This window comes from Lissotriton helveticus, chromosome 2_1 (assembly GCF_964261635.1).
Source record: "Lissotriton helveticus chromosome 2_1, aLisHel1.1, whole genome shotgun sequence".
Classification (NCBI taxonomy): Eukaryota; Metazoa; Chordata; class Amphibia; order Caudata; family Salamandridae; genus Lissotriton; species Lissotriton helveticus.
In genome coordinates this window covers 372645598-372669164 of record NC_136059.1, presented here as the reverse complement: position 1 = coordinate 372669164, position 23567 = coordinate 372645598, and the positions used below count along the sequence as shown (strand labels likewise).

The 23567-nt window shown below is 47.5% G+C and overlaps 1 protein-coding gene across 3 annotated transcripts in view; it reads left to right on the top strand.

Annotated features, from left to right (window-relative positions):
- RICTOR (RPTOR independent companion of MTOR complex 2) overlaps nt 1-23567 on the top strand; it is a 1600666-nt gene that overhangs the window by 246394 nt on the left and 1330705 nt on the right. For all 3 annotated transcript variants that reach the window (XM_078674985.1, XM_078674984.1, XM_078674983.1), the window contains exon 9: nt 15418-15485. In XM_078674985.1, coding sequence (XP_078531111.1) covers nt 15418-15485 — 68 coding nt within the window. The remainder of the gene's footprint in view (nt 1-15417; nt 15486-23567) is intronic.

Sequence of the window (23567 nt, the reverse complement as noted above, 5' to 3'; positions counted from 1 at the left end):
GGACAACTTCACCTTTTCCCAACAAATCATGGATATGATCTCAACCAATTCCGGACGGCAGCTCACCCAAATATACCTTGGTGACTTCAACCTCCACTGGAATGATTGCAAGGACGCGGTGGTAAATAGTCTTAAAAACTTCCTCGATGCCCTCAACCTCACCCAAATATGCAACAGCCCGACCCACGAGAAAGGTTCTATCCTCGACCTGATCATCTCCAAAGAGGAATCTATCCAACTCGACTCCATCCAACCCTGTGACTGGTCAGATCATCATACTGTCACATTCTTTATCAATGAAAAAGTTAAAGTTAACCCGGCTCAAGTATCCAAACCCAAAGTCTGGAAAAGAGACATGAAAAAACTCAACCCAGGCTCTCTACCCCCTAACAGGTGCAATCTCTTACTGCCACCGACAGGCGATACGGACGTTCAAACACTGACTGACCATTATCTCAACGCTATGACCTCTATAATTAATGAGGCTGCTCCTATGCAGCTAAAAAGAGCCTCTACTAAAATCTCTAATCCATGGTACGACGGGAGACTCAATGAAGATAGACGAGACATGCGAATGGCAGAGCGTACCTGGAGATCAGCTCCCTCGGCAATGCACCTAAAAGATCTGAAGAAAAAGAGAAACGCCTACTTCAGGAAAATAAAAGGCTCAAAATCAGACTTCTTCAGCCTCCAGCTCGACCAAGCAAAAAACCGTCCGAGAAAACTGTTTGAGCTAATCAGATCACAATCCAGGGATCAACCCCAACCACTCATCACTGCGCGTGAGGCACCTTCCTGTGAAGACTTCGCTGCTTTCTTTACCCAAAAAACTGACAACATAAAGAGCGATCTCCTCATTGACGCAAGCCTCTACTCCAAACCCCAGTGCCTAGCAGCCACTGAACCAAAAAACAATGCCACATGGTCAACCTTTGCTCAGAAGAAGAAATTGGCAAACTGCTCAGCACCCTGAAACCATCCAATCACCTCACGGACCCCCTTCCTGCTGCAGCAGTAAAAGACTTTACCCCCTTTCTTATCCCTCTCTGGACTAAAATTATCAACAGCTCTCTCCAACAAGGAAGCATACCTGACTCCCTAAAAGTTGGTCAGGTCACACCTCTCCTAAAGAAACCTACAGCCGACCCCTCTGATCTCAACAATTACCGTCCCATTACCAATGTTCCCACTCTCGCCAAACTGCTGGAAAAATGCGCACAACTACAATTGTCTAAACACATTGAACAATTTGATCTCCTCAACCCGCACCAGTCAGGCTTCCGCGCAGGGCACAGTACAGAAACGGCTATGACTCACATCATTGACGACGCACTTCAAATGCTAGACCAAAACGACACCTGCCTCCTCATCCTCCTTGATCTCTCCTCAGCATTTGATACCGTTAAACATGAGAATCTACTTGAGCTCCTAAACACAAGAATGGGCTTATCTGGAACTGTTCTCAAGTGGTTCACCTCCTTTCTTCACAACAGGTCGCAGAAATTAAAGAGCAACAACCTGATGTCTTCGCCAATACCCGTTACGCTAGGTGTCCCCCAAGGATCCTCTCTATCCCCAACTCTGTTCAACCTAGTCATGGAACCGCTCACTACCTTGCTACAAGCATCCAATGTACACTTTCACATGTACGCAGATGATACCCAACTTTATCTCAAATTACAGTCCCCCAAGGACATCTTGCTCCTGAACTCAACGATCAGATGCACCCAATCCTGGCTGGCAGATAATCATCTCAAACTCAATGCCCTGAAAACAGAGTTCCTTCTGATCTCACCTCCAGCGAAGGTCTCCACCACTCAAATTTGGCTTAAAGACCTAACCGCACTCAATGTCCAACCCACCATCGTGGACTCAGCAAAATCCCTAGGCATAACACTCGACACCAATTTGAACATGCAGCAACATATCAGCAAGGCAACAAAGTGAGCAAACTTCCAGATCAACACTCTGAGGAAACTTAAACCCTACCTCCCAGCCAAAGACTTCCAAACCGCAGTACAAGCACTAGTCATCCCTCGAATTAAATACGGCAGCATCGCCCTCTGTGGACTCCCCCTAACTACAACCGCACCCCTAAGAGCTTCTCTAAACGCTGCAGCGAGACTCATCACTGGGTCAAAAAAACGCTCCCATATTACCCCTGACTTGAAATCCCTGAACTGGCTGCCATTTGAAGCTAGAATACATCTGAAAATCGCCTGCATGACACACAAGGCGGTACATCTAAACTCACCCGGATACCTTGCTCAGAAACTGACAATCTCCGGAGGAGCTAGAAAACCAGAGGCACAAACAATCTTCTGTTGAAACCTCGAAGATTCCGGAAGGAAAAAACATATAAGCTCTCCTTCTCGGGAATGGCGCCTAGGATCTGGAACTCTCTCCCGCCCGAAACCAGGCTTATCTCTTCCACCTCACTCTTTAAAAATGAAGTTAAAGCTATCCTCATGGCTAAATACACCTGAACTATTATCTTGACCACTGTTAGTACTCTGCACCGATCTATACTACATGTTTGACCCTTTTGATTATTTGTATGAACTGTCTTATTACTCACATGTTTGGCTTTGTAGCCACCTATTTGTACCATTTTGTACTCATGTCATGTTGGGCTTAGTTGCTACCTATTTGTATTTATTGACCTATTGATTTATCTGTTAACCATGCTCCCTCATATACTTCTCTTTGTAAAGCGCTCTGATATCTGCAAGGATCTTGTCCGCGCTATATAAAACTTTCAAAATAAATAAAATAAAATAAATAAAATAAATAAATCTAGAACTACTAGCAGTGTTTCTAGCATTAAAAGCTTTTCAAATGCAGATTCTCAACCAAGCAGTCCTGATCAGAACAGACAACATGACAGCAATGTATTATATTCAAAAACAGAGGGGGACACATTCTCTCCAACTATCCAGACTAGCGCAGGAAATTTGGAGATGGGCCATTCCTCAAAACATTTATCTGTTAGCCGAACACCTACCAGGAGTTCAAAATCAGATAGCAGACATCTTAAGCAGAGAGTCAGAACAAATACACGAATGGGAACTGCACGACCAAATACTGCAGCCATTCTTCCAAAGATGGGGACAACCAGAGATAGATCTCTTTGCCACTCATCAGAACGCAAAATGCCAAAGCTTCGCATCCAGGTACCCACACCACCTGTCGCAGGGCAATGCATTATGGATAAATTGGTCAAACAAATTTGCATACGCTTTTCCCCCTCTCCCACTAATTCCATTAGTGGTTCGAAAACTGCAACAACATTCAATGACCATGATACTAGTAGCACCCACGTGGGCACGACAGTCGTGGTTCACCACGCTCCTGCAACTCTCACAGGTGCCACATCAAAAATTAAGAATCTTACCCATGCACCTTACACAGAACCATGGAGAAATAATGCACCCAGATCCCAAACAACTGAACCTAGCGATCTGGCTCCTGAGGTCTTAGAATTCGGATACTTAAATTTACCTCCAAACTGTATGGAAATCATTAAGCAAGCAAGCCGTCCCACCACCAGAGCATGCTATGCAGCAAAATGGAAAAGGTTTCCTCTCTACTGTAACAGTAACAACATCAACCCTCTGGACGCATCCACAAAAAATATTATTTGCTACTTACTACACTTACAGCAATGTAACCTTGCTTACACCTCCATTAGAGTACATCTTGCAGCTATAGCAGCGTACCTGCAAAACAGGCAACATCTATCCCGGTTTAGAGTGCCAGCAATTAAAGCCTTCATGGAAGGCCTCAAAAGAGTCATTCCACCAAGACTGCCACCTTCCCCGGTCTGGAATCTCAACATAGTACTCACCAGACTAATGGGACCACCTTTCGAACCTATGCATAGGTGTGAAATACAATTCCTTACATGGAAGGTGACCTTCCTTATAGCCATTACCTCCCTCAGGAGAGTGAGTGAATTACAGGCATTGACAATACAAGAACCATTCCTACAGTTACACCAGAATAAAGTGGTTCATAGAACAAACCCAAAATTCTTGCCTAATGTAATTTCAGCATTCCACATCAATCAACCAGTGGAACTACCAGTCTTTTTTCCCAAAACCACAGACGGTAGCAGAGAGGGCCCTACATACATTAGATGTCAAAAGGGCAATATTGTATTACATAGAAAGAACACAAACTTTCAGAAAAACCAAACAACTATTTGTAGTGTTTTCCCCAACACATAAGGGCAATCCTATCTCTAAAGCAGGCATTGCCAGGTGGATTGTAAAATGTATACAAATATGTTACATAAAAGCAAAGAGAACATTAACTGTTCCTCCTAGAGCTCATTCTACACGTAAACTAGGGGCATCTATGGCATTCTTAGGAAACATTCCCCTAGATGACATATGCAAAGCAGCAACTTGGTCTACACCGCATACCTTCACAAAACACTACTGTGTTGATGTGCAGGCAACACAACAAGCTAGAGTGGGCCAGGCTGTACTAAAAGCTTTATTTCAAACTGTTGCAACAGACACTGGTGACCACCGCTAGGGAGGTAACTGCTGTATAATCTATTCATAAATGTACCATCTGCAGCCCATATGCCTCGAACGGAATATGCTACTTACCAGTATGCATCTGTTCTTGGCATAGAGGGCTGCAGAGTGGTACATGCCCTCCCTGCCTCCCCGGAAACCTGTGTCTGTTCCAACACCATCTTATTTAGATACACTTACATGGGCATCTCTTTCTGTATTGGACCAAGTGCTTTCGCAAAACAAAGCAACTATTTGTAGCCTTCTCTCCACCACATAAAGGCAATTCCATTTCTAAATCGGGAATTGCAAGGTGGATTGTTAAATGTATACAAATATGCTATCACAAAGCAAAACGCACATTAACAGTTCCTCCTAGAGTGCACTCCACACGCAAACTAGGAGCCTCCATGGCTTTCTTAGGAAACATTCCCTTAGAAGACATCTGCAAGGCAGCAGCATGTTCTACAACACACACATTCACTAAACACTATTGTGTTGATGTGCAAGCAAAGCAGCAAGCTGCAGTAGGCCAAGCTGTCCTTCAAGCTCTCTTTCAAACTACTGCAACAGATACAGGTGACCACCGCTAGGAGAGACACTGCTGCACAATCAATGCTAAGTGTACAATCTGCAGCTCATATGCCTCGAACGGAAAATGCTACTTACCAGCATGCATCTGTTCTTGGCATGTAGAGCTGCAGAGTTGCACACGCCCTCCCGCTTCCCCGGGATCTGTATCTGTTCCAGTTTTATCTTAATTAGATATACATGCAGGGACATCCTTTCTTCTTTCTACTAACTCCATCATTTCCCATCATGGCGAAAAACAATCTAAGGATGGAGCCGATGCCCATGCGCAATGCCGTCCAAGGGAGGAGTCACCTATCTTGTGACTACAAAGACTTTATCCAAGACGACAACAACATGCAATCATCCGAGCCCAACACCAGGTGGTGATCTAATGCTAAGTGTAAAACTCTGCAGCTCTACATGCCAAGAACAGATGCATACTGGCATTTTCCTTTTGTAAGTATACAGTTTCTTAAGGTTTCATTAAATTTTCCAACTCAACACTTAGAAGTACTTGGTTTTGGGAGTTGGTTTTCTGGGGTTAAAACCAGGGTCACCCCAGGGTCAAGGATGCACTCTGAAAGCACTCTCTGCGGCACTAGGGTGGCTGGGTGCAGAGGGCTGAAGCCCAGTATTATCCAATGGGGGATAGATGGCCTCCGGTTGGTGGCTTCTCACGAGCAGGCCACAAGGTTGTGGTAGCAATGCTCCCGAACTTAGGCTCTGGGCAAAGGGTGAACCGAGTTAGCACACAAAGTGCACCAACAGCATCACAGGGGTGGCCGGGTGCAGGTTGCTGTTTTGGTATTGAGTGCCCTGTTGTTTCCAATGGGATCTGCCGGTTATGGATTTTAGCTTGAGCTCGGTTAAGGAAGTCTTCCGGGAGGAACCAACCAATGGGCAGGTAAGTTGGAGGGCTCGGGATGTAGGTGCCCCTCAGGCCCTCTTCTCCAGGGCCCAAGATTGGCTGGATGCAGGGGTGTCTTTTGAGGTAGAATTTCACCTTACCGGACCCCTCGCGGTTGGGTTCTTCGTGCAGAGGCTGCAGGTGACGTAGGGGAGTCCTGGAGGGATCAACCGACGTGGGACTCGACTCTTTAGTACTGGGGGACCTCCCTGGGACCTGTGGGCCACTCGGACTTGGGCCGTAGGCGTCGGGTGCAGTGGTGGTTCCAGGTGTCAGGTTTATTTATCCTCAGCAGGCTCAGAGTCTGTCTTGGGAGTTTCTTTTGAATAGAGCTGCTGTTCACTTGGTATCTGGTCTTTGTTGAAGGCAGTCAGTCCGACCTGGGGTTCTGGTGGTTGCTGGCTGCAGGAAAAGGCGACTTTTGCCGCATGGTCTCCGGAAGCTGCAGGCTGGGGCCAAGTCAGTTCTTCTCTGCAATCTCCTCTGCTGTGCGTCTTCTTTCGTCCTGCTTCGTAGGTTGCGCAAATCTTTATTTTTGATTCAGGGCTCCCCCCTAAAAACTGTATTGAGGGGACGTTTTAGGGGTCTCGAGGTCAGTAGCCAGTGGGCTACTGACCTTAGGGTAACTACACCCTTAGTGTGCTCACCCCACGTGGGGGATTGGGCACAATCCCTAACACTAATTGGAGAGTCTCTGCCATCTGCAAGATGATGGGCACTGAAGAATGGGCTTTCCCCACCCCACCCCAGGGGGTGGAGTTTGCAGAGGTGGGCACACCTTCAGGTCCGTTCTAATTTACCCGCTGGTCTTCCCGCTGAAAAGGAGGGGAGACAGGAAGGGGGCCTGCTCCTAATAGCAGTAGAGGCTGTGTGGTCACGGTACAAAAGCGGCAAGGCCTTTGAAGCTCCCCTGCCACAGATGGCTCATCTGTGTAACATCAAGCCTTCACAAACAAATTCTCGATTCTGGTTTAGAAGGGGATCTCACGTCTCAGAACACCTTTGAGACAGCTTATAGTCCTGCGCAGTTGACAAGATCACTCTCAGCTCTATGCACCTCATCTTGGATATATAGGGACCCTATTTGGAGGAACCTGTTGTGTTTATGTCAATCTTGTAACATATGTTACTCCAGTATTGGAACTTTCATAGATTCCCATAGCTTGTATCATTCCCCGTCGTCGGAATGGGAGTCTCGGTAACAAAATATCATAGCAGTAGGTACAAAAGAGAAAGAAAAAGGCCTAGGCCTCATTCCCTTTTGTAGCATATCCACCTCTTTTTGCAAAAGAGACCAAAGCAAAGCAACAGCCAATCAGATTAGCCTCACCCCATAGAACCCTCCTGAACGAACCTCAGAGCCTCAAATTTTCTACCGCACGTTGTGCTAAGGGAGTCTCCTTTGAGCTCTGCTCACTTCAACTCAATTTGAAGATTTTTTCAGCATTTTTCCTTCAGAATTGTTAAGTGTTTCATCTGAAATGTCTGACAAGAAGAAAGCCCTTTTCAAGGCTTGTTCCACCTGTGGCAAGAAAAGGCTGTATGTGGAGGACAGGCATAAGGGCTGCATTTATTGCCTGTACTCTGATCATAAGGCTGCGGACTGCAAGATCTGCCGCACCTTCTCTGCGAAGACCCTCCGGGACCGTGAGGGTCGCCTCCTCACTTGGCTCCAGAAGCAGAAGTCAAGGAAGGAAACTGTCAAGTGACAGTGAGGATTCGTCATCTGCTACCTCTTCCAGAAGGTCAGTCAAAAGGGGTAGGGCTTCCCCTTCACCATCCTCAGAGCGTCCAGTTATGGCCTCAAAAAAGACCCCCTGTGAGTCTGAGAGCCAGAGCCCTAGCAAATCTCCTCACCACGGTGTAAATGAGAGGGAAGGACTATCTACAGCTACAGCAGTGGTGGAGTCTGCTAAAGCATTTAAGAAGCCCTCTTCTCTAACATCTGAGAAGTCAGAGAAAGGTTCCAAGTCATCGACGATGCTACAGAAGACTCCGCCGACAAAGGCTTCTAAATCTCAGGTGAAGAAAGTTATACCGTCGACGTGCTCGTTGACGGTGCCATCAGCGTCGACGGGAGCATCGACGACGGTTACAGCGATGACGACGAGAGTGTCGATGAAGGTGACGACGACAGCAGCGACGACGATGGTGTCGACGGCAGTGGTGATGACGGTGTCGTCGACGAGAGCGATGACGACGGCAGGAGCGTCAACGTCTCGTTGACGGCAGTGTCGACGACGCCCATCTCGTCGTCGACGATTCAACCGTCGACAGTGGATCTTCTGTCGACGACCTAGTCGACAATGGTTTCTCTGGCAACCCCATCGCGGACAGTACCGTCGACGGAGAAGATTACAATTTCCTTAAAGAGGATAACCCCGGATATGACATCTCCAAGGAGGGTTACCCCTTGCCTCCCGCACTGTTGCTTGAGGAAGAAGAAGAGGATTCTGATGGGGATGATCAGGACTCTTTTGGCTATGCACATAGTCCTTCACAATTGTTAGTGAAATGCCAAGAGACTGATTCTGAGGGAGAGTACCTTCATGAGTGCTCTTACCAGCAGTCCGATCGACGACCGGAAAGCACAGGCCAGGAGATGGTTTTAGTTCCTTCTTCCCTCTTGGCAGATCTTCATGGCATAGCATGTTGCAAGATTATGGGGCCAGGCTTTCTCAGGCTCCTCCTTTTGCTGCCTCTTTCCCTGCAGTACAGGCTGTTCCTGCACCTTCAGCTTCTACAATGGTGTCTCCGGAAGTACCATCCCAGGTGGTTTCTCAGCCACAGACACCTGGTCCAAGTATACCTCCAGTTGCCCAGGACGCTCAGATTGATTCCTAGGAAGAGGATCAGGATGATGGCAACAGGTCTAACCAAGGTTTAGAGTGGGATGATTGTGATCCCGGACCCAGCGTCACCTGCTCCGGATTCAGTGGACTCTCCCCCGGAAGATATTGGGGGTTTTCACAAGCTGATGGAGAGAGCCTCCAGTAGGTTCAAACTTCCAATGCCTTCTGTGCAAACAGAGTGCTTCCTCTATGATTTTAAGGAGCCCTACAGGAAGGTAATCCGTCCATTCCCATTGTCAGCCATGTCTAGGATGAGGGTGTGAAGGGAATGGTGATTCCAGTTTTTGAACGCCTGGAAAAGAAGTACAAGGCCCCTGAGAGTAGTCCGGCGTCTTTGATTGGGCAACCGAAACCGGATTCAGTAATATCGCAGGCAGCGCAGAGAAAGTCAAGTAATCCTTCTGCACCCCTGACAACTCCTCCTGATGAAGATGGAAGGCGCCTTGATAATGCGGGGAAGAGATTTTCCTCTATGGCAAGTCTTCTGGTACGAGCAGCAAATGTGCTGGCGATCCTTGGCAGATATGATCGCCAAATGTGGTGTGATCTATCACCATATTTGGACCAACTCCCCAAGGAGTCCAAGGCAGAGGCCAAGAAGATCCTGCAGGAGGGGGAGGCGACATCGGCAGAGGTGATAGACTGTGCCATGGATATTGCCACTACTGCTTTCTGTTAGCTGGCAAGCGCATTGGTTCTCCGTTGTCAAGGATGGCTTAGGGTGACATGGTTCAGGTCGGAGGTCCAAAACAACATCCTGGACCTCCCATTTGATGGTGAGGCATTGTTTGGCAAGCATATCGATGATGCCCTCCGGGACATAAAAAAGGATACGGAGATGGCTAGATCTCTCTGTACTCTTCAGTATGGGAAGGTTCCTTTCCGGGGAGCCAGAGGAAACAGTACTACTTCTTACAGAGGTTTTACCAACAACAACGGTACTCTTCTTATGGGTCAACACCTCAATCGTATCGGCAACCTTACCAGCAGAAACAAGGCCAAACCTCCTCTTTCTCTAGGTCCAATACTAGAGGAAAGCAGAATCGTCAGGGATGTGATTCTTCCAAGAGGCAAAAGCGGCGTTCTGGCTCTGCCTGCTGTACTCAACTCCCCATCAACATCTGTGGGAGGCAGAGTGTCTCAATACCTCCAGAACTGGAAACGGATAACATCAGACCGTTGGGTGCTCAACATCATTCTAGAGGACCATACACTGGAGTTTATTCAAATACCACCTTCCAAGCCCCCTGCTGCCATGCCTTCGAAACATTTGCGGCTCGAAGTTCATCAGATGCACCTCAAGGGAGCTGTACAGCTGGTTCCCTTTTCTCAAAAAGGCAAAAGTTTCTATTCCAGGTTTTTCCTGGTCAAGAAGATGCTGGAGAAATGGCGTCCTATTTTAGATCTCAGGGAGCTAAACACCTATCTCATTTCTCAATCCTTTCGGATTGTCTCGCTCCAGGATATCTTGCGTCTCCTCAATCCGGGAGATTTCATGGCCACTCTCGATCTCGAAAATGCGTATTTTCACATACCCATTCATCCAGCCCACAGGAGGTTTCTTCGATTCACAGTAGCCAAGAGCCACTTCCAATTCAAAGTTTTACCCTTCGGACTTCGCTCTGCCCCGAGGATCTTTACCAAGGTGCTGGCACCGGTGGCAGCTTTTCTACGGATGCAGCATTTTCAGGTCTTTCCATACCTGGACGACTGGTTACAGAAGGCCCCGTCTAAGGGGCAGCGGAGGAAATGGTTAAGGCATGTACGAACCTATTCAGGAATCTGGCTCTCACTCTCTACAGGGAGAAGTAGTCTCTTTTCCCTTCCAGGACAGCACGGGTTCTGGGGGCTATCCTCGACACGACTCTCAGCAAGGCTTCTCCATTCTTTGAAAGGCAAGAAAAACGGAGGTCCATGGCTCATTTGTTGAGAAAAAGAAAGTGTCTTTCAGTACGCCGTTACAAATCTCTTCTTGGAATGAATTCTTCATGCATTCCTCTAATACCCCACTGTAGATTGCGGATGCGATCTCTTCAGGAACAACTAAACATGCAATGGCAACAAGTTCACGGTTCATTCGACGACAAGGTGGTGATTACTGCGGCAATGAGAAAGGCAGCCTTGTGGTGGACGAAGGAAGAGAACTTATCCCAAGGTCTATTCTTCGTAAGCGATCCAGCTCCTCAAGTGGTAACGACAGATGCCTCACTGGAGGGCTGGGGTGCAGTGCTTCAGGACTTGCATGTAAGCGGGCATTGGCTGCCCCAGCACTACCTTCTTCACATCAATCTCCTGGAGCTCAGAGCGATCTGTCTGGCGTTGCAAGCATTTCTTCCACGGTTACTGGGTTCAGCGGTTCTCGTCCGCACGGACAACACCAAGGCCATGCACTATATAAACAAGGAAGGGGGCGCCAGATCTCTTCCGTTGTCACAGGAGGCCCAAGACATTTGGGAATGGGCAATCCATGGAATATCGTTACAAGCAGAGCAGCTACCAGGACTGCTAAACGAAAAAGCGAACAGGCTCAGCAGGCTTTCGTCAGTCAGCCACGAATGGGAACTGAACCAGACAGTCTTGGAGGAGATTTTCCGTCGTTAGGGCAAACACTCAATTGATCTCTTTGCCACCCCGGTGAACAGAAAATGCCAGTTTTACGCAAGCAGGCTACACCATCGAGGATCGCTGTGGAATGCGCTTTCGATAGCTTGGTCAAGAGCATTTGTGTACACCTTTCCTTTGATTCCAAGGCTACTCAAGAAGATCAAGACGGAACCGTGCAAGATGATCCTAATCGCTCCAGTTTGGCCGAGGCAGTTTTGGTTCACGGAGCTTCACCTACTTTCTCTGGCCCCTCCACATCCTTTGCGGGTGATTCTGGATCTTCTCCCTATGTCCTAGGGTCCAATCTGGCATCCGGATCCTCGTTCCTTACACCTGTCAGCATGGCTCCTGAGCACCGAGAGTTCCTAAACCTTCACCTCTCGGACGGGATAAGAGATGTCCTCTCTCAGGCTAGAGCTCCTTCCACTAACAAGACTTACCGTTTGAAATGGAAACGATTTTGCATCTGGTGCCAGAAGAAGGGTGTTGATCCTTTCTCATCTCAGCCTCATCAGGTTCTTCCTTATCTCCTGTCCTTGGCTAAGGCAGGATTGGCTCATTCATCCATAAAGGTTCACTTAGCTGCAGTTTCTCGCTACGGACGCACTGCATCTGGACCTTCTCTCTGGTCATCCAGAATTGTCAAACAGTTTCTCAAGGGTCTGTTTCGAGTGTTTCCTCCGGTGATGCCTCCGCCTCCCACATGGCATTTGAACTTGGTTCTCACCCAGCTGATGAAACAGCCCTTCGAACCGATTAATCGAGCAGATATGAAATTCCTCTCGTGGAAACTGGCACTCCTTCTTGCTCTCACTTCTGCAAGACGCATTGGTGAATTGCAAGCTCTCACAATACAGGAACCTTTTCTCTAATTCAAAAGAAATACTGTAATTCTAAGGACTAATCCAAAGTTCATACCAAAAGTGCCTTCAAACTTTCATCTCAATGAGCCAGTGATTCTCAAGGCTTTCTTTCCTCAACCTTCCACGCTGGCGGAAAGGTCACTTCACTCACTGGATGTGCAGCGGTGCTTGAAATTTATCTGGACCGCACTAAGGGATTTCGAAAATCTTCTCAAATATTCATCGCATTTAGTGCTCCTCGCAAGGGCTTACCCCTGTCTATGCAGGGTATTGCCAAATGGATCTCCAGTGCCGTACAGTACTGTCACTCTGCAGCAGGCAAGCCTCTAGAAGGCAGAGTTAGAGTACACTCCACAAGCTCTATGGCTTCCTCTACGGCTCTCTTTGCGGGAGTTCAGATTAAAGACATATGCAGAGCTGCAACTTGGAGCAGCACGCACACCTTCACAAGACATTACTGCCTGGAAACCTCGGCACAAGAAGACACGGCTGTAGGCCAGGCAGTCCTGAGGAACCTTTTCCATTGAGTGGTGAGCTTTCCTTTCTTCCCTACTTCCTTTTCTTACTGTTACTTGCACATTTTGCTATGTGTTCTTCATGTGATTGCACGGTTGATTCATGTTTAAAAGAAACAAGAGGTAATGGAGGAAGTGATAAGAGGGAGAAAAATGTGCTCTCGGACTGCTAGCTACTCTGATACAAACTATGGGAATCTAACCCGTTCGTGCTTGTCAGCACCTCCTGATAGAGATGGCAGGCGCATTGATAATTTAGGCTGTAGAGTTGGTTCCATGATGGCAATATTAATCAAGGTGACACACTCCTTCGTGATTTTTAGGCCGTAGTGATAGCCAAATGTGACATTGCATTTCGCCATTGATTGACTTGATTCAAGGATGATAAGAAAGAGTGAGAGAGAGATCGCTAGAGCTGTAATCAAAGAAGGTGCATCAACTTCAGTGGCTGTCATTGATGCTGCAGTGGATGTTTCAAATACACATTTTCCACAGCTAGCAGGAGCAGCTGTATTGAGTAGATCTGGATGGCTGCAGTCTACATCTTTCTGTCCAGAAAAAGATGGTGGATATTCCATATGGTGGAATAACTTAGGGGTCGATTAGGATCGTGGATTTTCCGCATCCTCCGGGCCGGCGGAAGCCACCGCCGGCCCGGAGTATCCGGAAAATCCACTGCGGACACTCCAAAGACCCACCGCCAAATTAGGATGGCTGGTGGGTCTTGGTTTCAGTCCGCCGCTTTTCCGCCGCGGTCGGCTTACAACCGCGGCGGAAAAGCTCTAATATGGTGGCGGTGTCTCTCAGACACCGCCAGACATATTAGGATGGCTTCCCAGACATGCTTTTCCGCGGCGGGTTCTCGGCCGTGCAAAAGCATACGGATCTTCACTTCGGGGGCCCGTGCGGGCCCCCTGGGTTAAGGGAGGTGGGGGGTGCACATAGGGGGTACCTATGGTACCCCCCTGCATTTACATACAGAAAGCGACAGGCACCGCGCGGAGCCTACCGCTTTGTGCATGTAAATGCAATGCATGCGTTTTTAACATTGCGGCGGGTGCAGCTTGAAGCCGCACCCGCCGCAATGTTAAAAATAGAGGATGTGACCGCCAGGGTGGCGGTCACATCCTAATTGCACAGGAGGGAACGCCGCAGCACATGCGGACGTTCCCTCCTACTCACGATCGTAATGTGCCCCTTAGTTTGGAAAACATATTGATTCCACTCTGCAGAATATCAAAACTGATACTGATACGGATACTCTGGTCCTTCAGTGGCAGTGACCTGGCTTCTCAACTTTTTGTGGCTCATGAAAATCCCAAACCTTCAAAGGAGGTTCCAGTCAGTACAGAGGTCAAGGCAGTCCGTATTCCCCTCCGAGGAAAGCTGGATATGACCAGGGTTATAAACCCAATAAAAACCAGAGACAGGACTATGTTAGATCTTCTCGATGCAAAAGGAGCACCTCTCAACTATGCTCCCAAGACAACTAAAACTAGCTTGACCTTTGGCAACTCTCCCTCTAGCATCTCCATCTCAGCAGATACATTCTACTACTTCTCAAATGAGCGATAGTCACAAAATCCCAGAGAATCCTGAGTTTTTATTCCACATTATTTCTGAACAGGAGGAAAGCAGGACAATTGAGACCTATTCTTGATCTAAGGGAACTGGGCAAGTTACTGAAGAAATGTAACTTGCATAATAACGCTCCATGAAGTCCGATTGATGATCCAGGAAAACAAATATCTGAGGTCCCTGATTCGTCAGGATGCATATTTCCAAATCTCAATATACTAAAAGCACAGAAAAGACCTCTGTTTTAAAGTGGCAGGGCAGCACTACTATTTCACGGCTCTACCATTTGGCCGCAGATCAGTGCCTCGGAAATCTACCACCATGTGGCTATCACTATTGATGCCTTCCTCAGACCATAGTCATCAAGTGTACCTGTACTTGGATAACTTGTTTGTCAAGGTTGCACCAAAAGAGGAGGCAAAGGCTTCTTGTTCAAAATGTTCAGAATTAACAGGTAGAAATATCCATCAGAAGAATAAGTTACTTATTTGCGGTAATACTTTTTCTGGTGGACTATCTTCCTGCAGGTCTCTCACCTCTCTATTCTATGGAGTGAAGGTTGTGGAATTAAGAAGATCCCAAATTAGATGTTGCTCACTTCCTTTTTTGTCAGTCTTGTTTACGAGTTTGGGGCATGGAACAAAGAACAGGTATGGCAACTGTATACTGCTTTTAACTTTTCAGGGGCAGGGCTGAGTCACGGTGTGTGCCGGTGGTTCCACCTACTAGCACATAGGAGCTATGGAATGTTTTCCATATTTAGTCTGGTGCCTAGGTGAATTTAAAAAACTGGAGTTTGCAGGTAGAGTATCGTTTAGAAAGAGCATCACTGAAGGTAAAAAACTGTATTTTGCACAAGCCTACTGTGTCTGATATAATGTCATTGCTACACCCAGTTAAAAAGATGCACTGCATGTATGGGTTTCTATATATGCATATATATCTCCTGATGCGGGTGATGCAATGAGAGCACTAACTGCTTTTTTTTAAATCTCCTAGCAAATCTTAGCACCATATACAGATTTTCACTACAGACACAACCCAGACACTGCAGAGGGACAGTTGAAGTAAGTTCTATCTTTTACTGGTTCTCTTGAAATGTTTTATATTTCTACATGAATTGATGATGTGGATGGAAATTAGTTTGTGACTGTAGATGAAAGTGTAGTATTTCAGGATTTGCCTCTGATTATCATGCTTGGAAGAGGATATAAGGAAGGGTTTGGAGTCGATTTTGAAAAAGCAGTAGCAATTACAATAAGACTAAAATAAACTTGAAAAAGAGGTGGATAACACTTTATACATTACTGTAAGAAATTAGATTAATATTTGGGGTAGGTGACTAACCACTTCATAGAATAATCACAATTCTTATCAGTGTGACTTCTCAACGTCTCTAAATTAAAACCCCTGATTGGTCTGGCACTGAGCAGACTACGTGAAGTAGAGCAACGTGAAAATATTTATGCCGTACCAAAACAGTAATAAAGTTAAAATGCAAAGCTAGAAAAATAACAAATAGACTGGGACCTAGGTGCCGTTTGATGCTGACCATGATAGAGCACCAACCAGGCTCATCCTGGTCAAAGAATTTACCTTCTGACTTAGTCCTTTAAGTTCCAGCCTTCCATATGAGTTGTAATATTAACTTTGTTCAATTTCTTTTTCTTCTCATAAAATCACAAACAAAAGTATACACAATAAAAAAAATACAGTCATAAAATGAGTGAATCACTCTGGATAAAAGCCACTGTAGATAAAATAGAACAGGTTAATTGTACAAGGATATGAAAATAAAATACTCTTAAACATGCACAACATAAAACATCATACATGGTGTTCGCGCTAGGCGCGTACATTGATGAATCATGTGCATTTGTAAGGGAAATGGGATTGCCGGATGGATTGTTTCTGCTCCATGCACACATCTCTCGTTGTATCCGAACGATGTGGACCCAAGGAGGGGGAGAGGGGAGGCGAGAGCCGTTGGTGCATGCACTTTGATGGGTAACGGTAGTCACCTGACAAAATGTTTATACTGGGTTATCCGTACACACACTTTATCATCACTTCAGTCGACCCGTGACAGGTGAGACACAGATATTGGCTGTGCGCTCCCGAATAAGGAAGGGGAGACACTACTGGAGCACCCGTGCAAGGTTTCTATGAACCCCAAATTTAAGTTTATACAGCTTATGATTGTTAACCGTGTGTATTTGACCCCACACAAACTAAGCCTGATGTTCCCAGCCTTGCTGCCACTTTCCAAATGCTGGTTTATCCAGTATTATGGGTATCTTTCATAGATTCACATGCCTGAATCATTTCCCGTCGTCGGGGTGGGAGTCACCGGTATATAATAACAGTAATGTCATAAAGACATATACATACTAATAGGCCAGAGGCCTCACATTAGTAACCTATCCAAGTCCTTTTGTAAAAAGGACCAAACTTTGGCCAGGAGCCAATCAGCTACTACCACCCTCTAGAACCTTACTGGAAGGAGCCCTAGTCCCTCAGAATTTCTACCGCACGTCGTGCTAAGGGAGTCTCCACTGAGCTCTGCTCAGTTTTCTGGTATTTTTGGATTCTTTCCATATTTTTCTCCTAATAATTACTCTTGTGGAGGAGTGCTAGAGCAGCTATGTCTACCACTCCTAAAAAAGGGCTCTTTAGACCCTGTGCCTCGTGTAGTAAGCTGAGACTGCACGTGGATGACAGACATGAAGACTGCCTCTACTGTCTCTATCCTGAACATTCTGCCAAGGATTGTAAGGTCTGTCGCACTTTCTCTGTCAAGACTTTAAAAGACAGAGAAGGTCGCTTGCTTCTGTGGCTTCAGAGACTAAAGGACAAGGATCAAACAGTCTCCTCAGGTGAGAGCGAGTGTTCCTTCAGGAGCTCACACTCCTCTGCCAAAAGGCCAAGACCGACATCTCCAGGTTCGTCTGATGTGCCACCTCAAAAGAAGATGCCAAAGTCTTCAGAGGGTCATTCAAAGGCCATGACAAGTAAGACTTCTCTTCAGGAAACCACCTTCAAGAAGCCTGTGTTGGTGTCTTCTGCCTTGCCTGTGACAGTGTCAACAGTAACCATCTCTACGTCGACAGCTTCAACCTTCACCACCTTGTCGACAACTACCTCAGCATCGTCGTCGACGGGTAGGTCGATTTCCTCAATAATTCCTGTCAAGAAAGCGTCGACGACGCCTCCGTCGACGATAGTTTCCGCGTCGACGAAGTCGAAACCATCGTAGTCGACGAAGGTCCCATCGACGTCGACGACAGCATCGTCGATGATGTCACCGTCGACGAAGCCATCGACGTCAACACCAGCGTCGACGAAGCCGTCGACGCCGTCGTCGACGAAGACTACAGAGAGGTCTGCTGTGGCTGACCGCATCCCACCGCTGATGACCACCCCGTCGACGGGCCAGTCGACGGAAGAATCTCCTAAGCTGAAGTGTATTTATACACACTTCAAGATGTCAACGCGTACGCTGACGCCAGAGACTACGTCTCCTAGCAAGGTCCAGCCACTGCTGCCGGTCCACTTCCTGGAGACTGAGGATTCTGATGATGGTGCCTTGTTCCACACTGCCACAAGTCCTTCACAGCTCATTGTAAAGGTCCAAGAGATTTCGGACTATGAAGACCTTGGTCAGGCAGAAGTGCCATGCCAGGAGGAACATCAACCGCCTCCTCCTCCACAGCCTATGGTGTGCCTCCCGGCCTCAATAGTCACGGACCTTCAATTCCTCATAACGGACTGCAAGCAGCGATTTCCGCCTACTCCACCTCCTTCAGTGGTGCCTCAAAATCTTGCGACCCCAGCTCCTCCTCCTCGCCCTAGACCACCACTGCTGGTCATTCGCCAGGATCCTGTGACTTTGCCTCCTCTACCATCTTCTGAGGAAGAGGAGGAGGAAGCAGTAGGAGAAGATGAAGAAGGTCAACAGGAGGAGGGAGAAATACAGGATGACGAGTGGGATGACTGTCATTGAACGTCCGGCTTCTCCAGACCAGGCTCAGGCGGACTCACCCCCAGAAGATATGTCAATGTCAATGTCAAAGGTTTTTATAGAGCGCCATTATCACCGCAAAGTCTCAAGGCGCTTGCAGCATATGAACTGGGTGGAAAGAGACAAACACTGAAAGGGCATCACAACAGAGAGAGACGGGCCACATGCTAGGGAAAAAGCCACGTTTTCAAGGCTTTGCGAAATTGCTGATGCTCCTTAATGGAAAGAAGGTGGGGAGGTAACATATTACAAAGGGCAGGTGCAAGAAATGAAAAGGAGCGTTGCCCATACCTGGAGGTTCGCACGCGAGGTTGCATTAGCAGAGACTTGAGGCTAGATCTTAAGGCCCTCTTGGGGGCATACCAGTTCAGTTTATTTTTAAGATACCGGGGCCCCTTTTTATACAATGCGTTATGGGTCAAACATAGGATCTTAAATTGACTTCTTTGCCGTATGGGCAGCCAGTGTAGTTGTTTCAAACATGGAGCGGACGCTGTTCTAGGTGGCAGATCCAGCACCAATCTTGCCGCCGTATTCTGCAAAGTTTGTAATTTTGACAACTGGTCCTCATTCAGGCCTTGGTACATGGCATTGCCGTAATCAAGATGGCCCTGAACCCTGAACCAACAGATTTCTGGCTTCAAGCGGAAGCAATCTAAAGATCTTTCTAAGGCCACACATTATACCATAGCAGGTGCCCGTCACCTTGGCTACATGATTTTTCAAGGACAGAGCGCTGTCCATAATGATTCCCAGGTTCCGGACTATCGGCTTAGGGGCCGGACAAGCTCCCAACTCGGATGGCCACCATTCTGGCGTCCAACATCTGTCTGCTTTACCAAACAGAATAATTTCGGTCTTGCTCGCATTAAGTTGGAGTTTATTCGCTCGCATCCAGCTACTGATCTCAACCATGCATTTTTTTTATCGGGGGATTTCATAATGTCGTAGAGAGAGCAGCGACAAGATTCAATATAGAGATGACCACGCAACCTCAGGATTGCTTCCTATATGACTTCAAAGAACCATTCAAGAAAACGGTTCGGTCAATCCCTATTATTGATTACATCTGGGACCAGGGGGTAAAAATAATGAAAAACCCCTCATCTTTGCAACCAGTGCCGATCAGGCTTGATAAAAAGTATAAGGCCCCGGACACAGCTCCAGCATGCCTTACAGGCCATACCAAACCGGACTCAGTTATTACCCAGGCCGCACAGTGGAAATCCAACAACCCAGCTGCTGCGCTGACTGCGCCTCCGGATAAGGAAGGCTGCAAACTGGATAACATCGGGAAGAGATTCTCTTCGATGTCGGCCCTTACGGTCAGGGCGGCAAACTCGCTAGCGCTTTTAGGGCGTTACAATCGCCAGATGTGGGCGGATGTTGCCCCATATCTATGCACACTGCCAGAGGAGCAGAAAGAAGAGGTGAAAAAGATCCTCCTTGAGGGAGAGCGGTCCGCCTCGGAAATGATTGACGTGGTGATGGATATCGCCTCAATAGGATTTCGGCTGCTGGCGGGGGCAGCGGTCCTTAGGCGCCAGGGATGGCTTAAGTCTACATCCTTCCGGCCGGAGGTACAGTCAAAACTACTGGACATGCCGTTTGACGGAGACCTGCTCTTTGGGGAGCATATTGATGAAATGCTACAGGGTATCAAGAAAGATACAGAGACCGCAAAAGCCTTGGGTACCCTCCAGTACAGAAATACTTCCTTTCGGGGCTCTAGAGGAAGAGGCCAGCAGACAAGAGGTGGCTATCAGGGATACAAATCCTCCTACGGCTCGTCCCAGCAATACAAGCCTCAGCACCAACAGAGGCAGCAACAAGGCCAGTCCTCGTACAATAAATCTTCCTTTCGAGGGAGAGGAGGAAAGAAGGATACCAAAAGACAATGACTTCTTTCTCCAACAGGCCTCCACCTCTTCTCCTCATTATGTAGTTGGAGGAAAGATTTCCAACTTCCTCCACAATTGGCAAAAAATAACGACGGATCGTTGGGTTCGGCCATACTTTGGAGTTCGTGGAAACTCCTCCTTCAAACCCCCCAGTTCCCATGCAGCACAAGAATCTGCATCTCCTTCAAGCAGAACTTTCACTAATGCTCCAGAAAAGAGCCGTAGAAAGAGTTCCCAGAGGTCAGAGGGGGAAAGGATTCTATTCCCGGTACTTCCTAATACGAAAAAGGGAGAAGAAATGGAGACCTATATTGGATCTAAGGAACCTCAACAGATACCTTAAGAAACAATCGTTCCGTATGGTATCCATTCAGGAGGTGTTGCAGCTACTCAATTCCAAAGATTTCATGGTGTCCTTAGACCTCAGGACGCCTATTTTCACATACTCATCCACAAAAGTCACCGCCAATACCTAAGGTTTGTAGTGGCGGGCAGACACTACCAATTCAGAGTGTTGCCATTTGGCCTAAAGTCGGCGCCACGCATCTTTACAAAATGCCTATCTCCAGTGGCAGCGTACCTTCGCCAGCGCCATCACCAGGTATTCCCTTACTTGGACGATTGGCTCATCAAGTCTCCTACTCTAGAAGGCGTAAGCGAATCTTCCAACGCTTGTCTTCAGCTCTTCGAGAGCCTGGGGCTTACGCTCAACCAGGAAAAGTCAGTATTGTAGCCCTCTCAACGCCTCACTTTCCTGGGAGCAACTCTAGACACGCATCAGGAGAAGGCCTTCCCATCAGAAGAGCGTCAGGTCAAACTGAGGTCTCTGGCAGCCCACATTCAGGTCAAGAAGACCATCAAGGTGCGACTCTTCAAGTCATTACTAGGAATGATGTCCTCCAATATCCTCCTAATACCACACTGCCGCCTCCGTATGCGTCCCTTACAGGAGGCATTATCCTTTCAGTGGATCCAGTGTACGGGATCCTTCGACGATCTTGTCAGGATCACTCAGTCCATGGTAAAGGCCCTGCACTGGTGGCTTCAAACAAAAAACCTAAACCAGGGCCTTCCATTCCTACTTCCAATCTCCCCACACGTGATAACAACGGATGCATCATTCGAAGGATGGGGTGCGTTCCTGCAGGAACTTAAAATTCATGGTCAGTGGTCGCTGGCAAAAAAAAAAACTCTCCACATCAACCTGCTAGAGCTGAGGGCAGTATACCTGGCACTTCGAGCATTCCTGCCCCGGATCTAGTACTCCCCAGTGCTTGTGAGGACGGACAACACCACCACAATGCACTATTTAAACAAGCAAGGGGGAACTCTATCCATGACATTATCTCAAGAATCACAATCGATTTTGGAAGTGGCTAGTCCAACACAACATTTCGCTGAGAGCGGAGTATGTCCCAGGTGCGGACAACACCCTGGCGGACTCACTAAGCAGGCAACGCTCCATTTCTCACGAGTGGGAGCTCGACCAACATGCTCTCGACGCAGTGTTCTCCCGATGGGGCAGACCTCAACTGGATTTTTTTGCGACGAAGATCAACGCAAAATGCCAACATTAGGCAAGTTGGCATCCCCAGAAAGGATCTCTCGGGGATGCATTTTCGATGGCATGGTCCAACGTCTTTGCTTACGCTTTTCCTCCATTTCCCCTGATCCCCAGGGTCATCTGGAAACTGAAAGGGGAGCGTTGCACCCTGATCCTGGTAGCCCCAGCGTGGCCGCCCCAACACTGGTTTACAGAACTACACATTCTGTCACTGGAGCCTCCGATTCCATTCATGCCTTACCCGCATCTCCTCACTATGAACCAGGGGCAAGTCCAACATCCAGATCCGACATCTCTCAAATTATCGGCTTGGCTCCTGAGTTCAGAGAGTTCCAGGACTTGGATATTCCTCAGGATTGCAGAGCTGTCTTAGCCCGGGCCCGGGCTGACAGTACCAACAAAATGTATTCCCTTAACCCGTTCAGCGCGGCGCGAATTTTCGCGCTGTGCTGAACGTTCTTAAAAACGGGTGTGGTCATGACGGAACGGTTCCGTCATGAGCACAGCTCAACCGGCGCTCATGACGGAACCGCTCCGTCATGAGCACCGAAGGGGTTAAGTGGAAGAGATTCTGTTTGTGGTGTAAAGCTAACAAACTGCACCCTTTCTCGTCATCTCCGCCACAACTTCTGCCTTACCTGCTTCACTTGGCCAACTCTGGATTGGCCCATGCCTCAATCAAAGTCCACCTGGCAGCCATATCTCGGTTCAGGCGCTCTTCATCTGGAATTTCCCTATGGTCAAATAGACTGGTTAAGCAGTTTCTGAAAGGGTTGTTCAGGACTTATCCTCCAACAAAACCTTTACCACCTACATGGCAACTCAATGTGGTCTTGGCTCAGTTGATGAAACACCCCTTTGAGCCAATGCATAAAGCAGATCTCAAGTACTTGTCATGGAAAACAGCTCTTTTGCTGGCTCTCACATCAGCAAGGAGAGTGAGTGAACTGCAGGCTTTCTCTATTCAAGATCCGTTTCTTCAGTTCAAACAGGACAGGGTCATTCTACGGACTAACCCCAAATTCATACCAAAGGTTCCGTCTCCTTTTCATCTAAACGAGCCTATTGTCCTGAGAGCTTTCTTTCCGAATCCATCTTCACCAGCGGAGAGATCTCTACATTCCTTAGATCTGAAAAGATGTCTAAAATTCGACATTCATAGAACGGAACAATTTCGCAAGTCCAACCAATTGTTTATTGGCTTCAGCCGGTCCAGGAAGGGCCTACCACTGTCAAAGCAGCGCATTTCAAGATGGATCTCTGCGGCCATTACCTTCTGCCATCAGCAGGCGGGACATCCTCTGCCCTCCAAGGTTCGGGCTCATTCCACTAGAGCGGATTCCACCTCCATGGCGCTCTTTTCTGGGGTGCCCATTGTCGACATTTGCAGAGCGGCGACATGGAAGACACCACATACGTTCACCAAGCACTACTGCTTGGATTCAGAACTTATGAAGGATGCAGCAGTGGGTCAGGCGGTGCTCCGTCATCTATTTCATTAGAGGTGAGCCTTCTTCCTTTCATCCCACCTTTCCTATTTCCTAATCGCACATTTCTTATCCTGCTACTGTTTGAAGTTTATTGTGTTGCACTATTGATAAGTTGTTATCAAGTGTCTTACATGCTATATTATGCGAAATGTACTGACTATTGCTTGCTACTC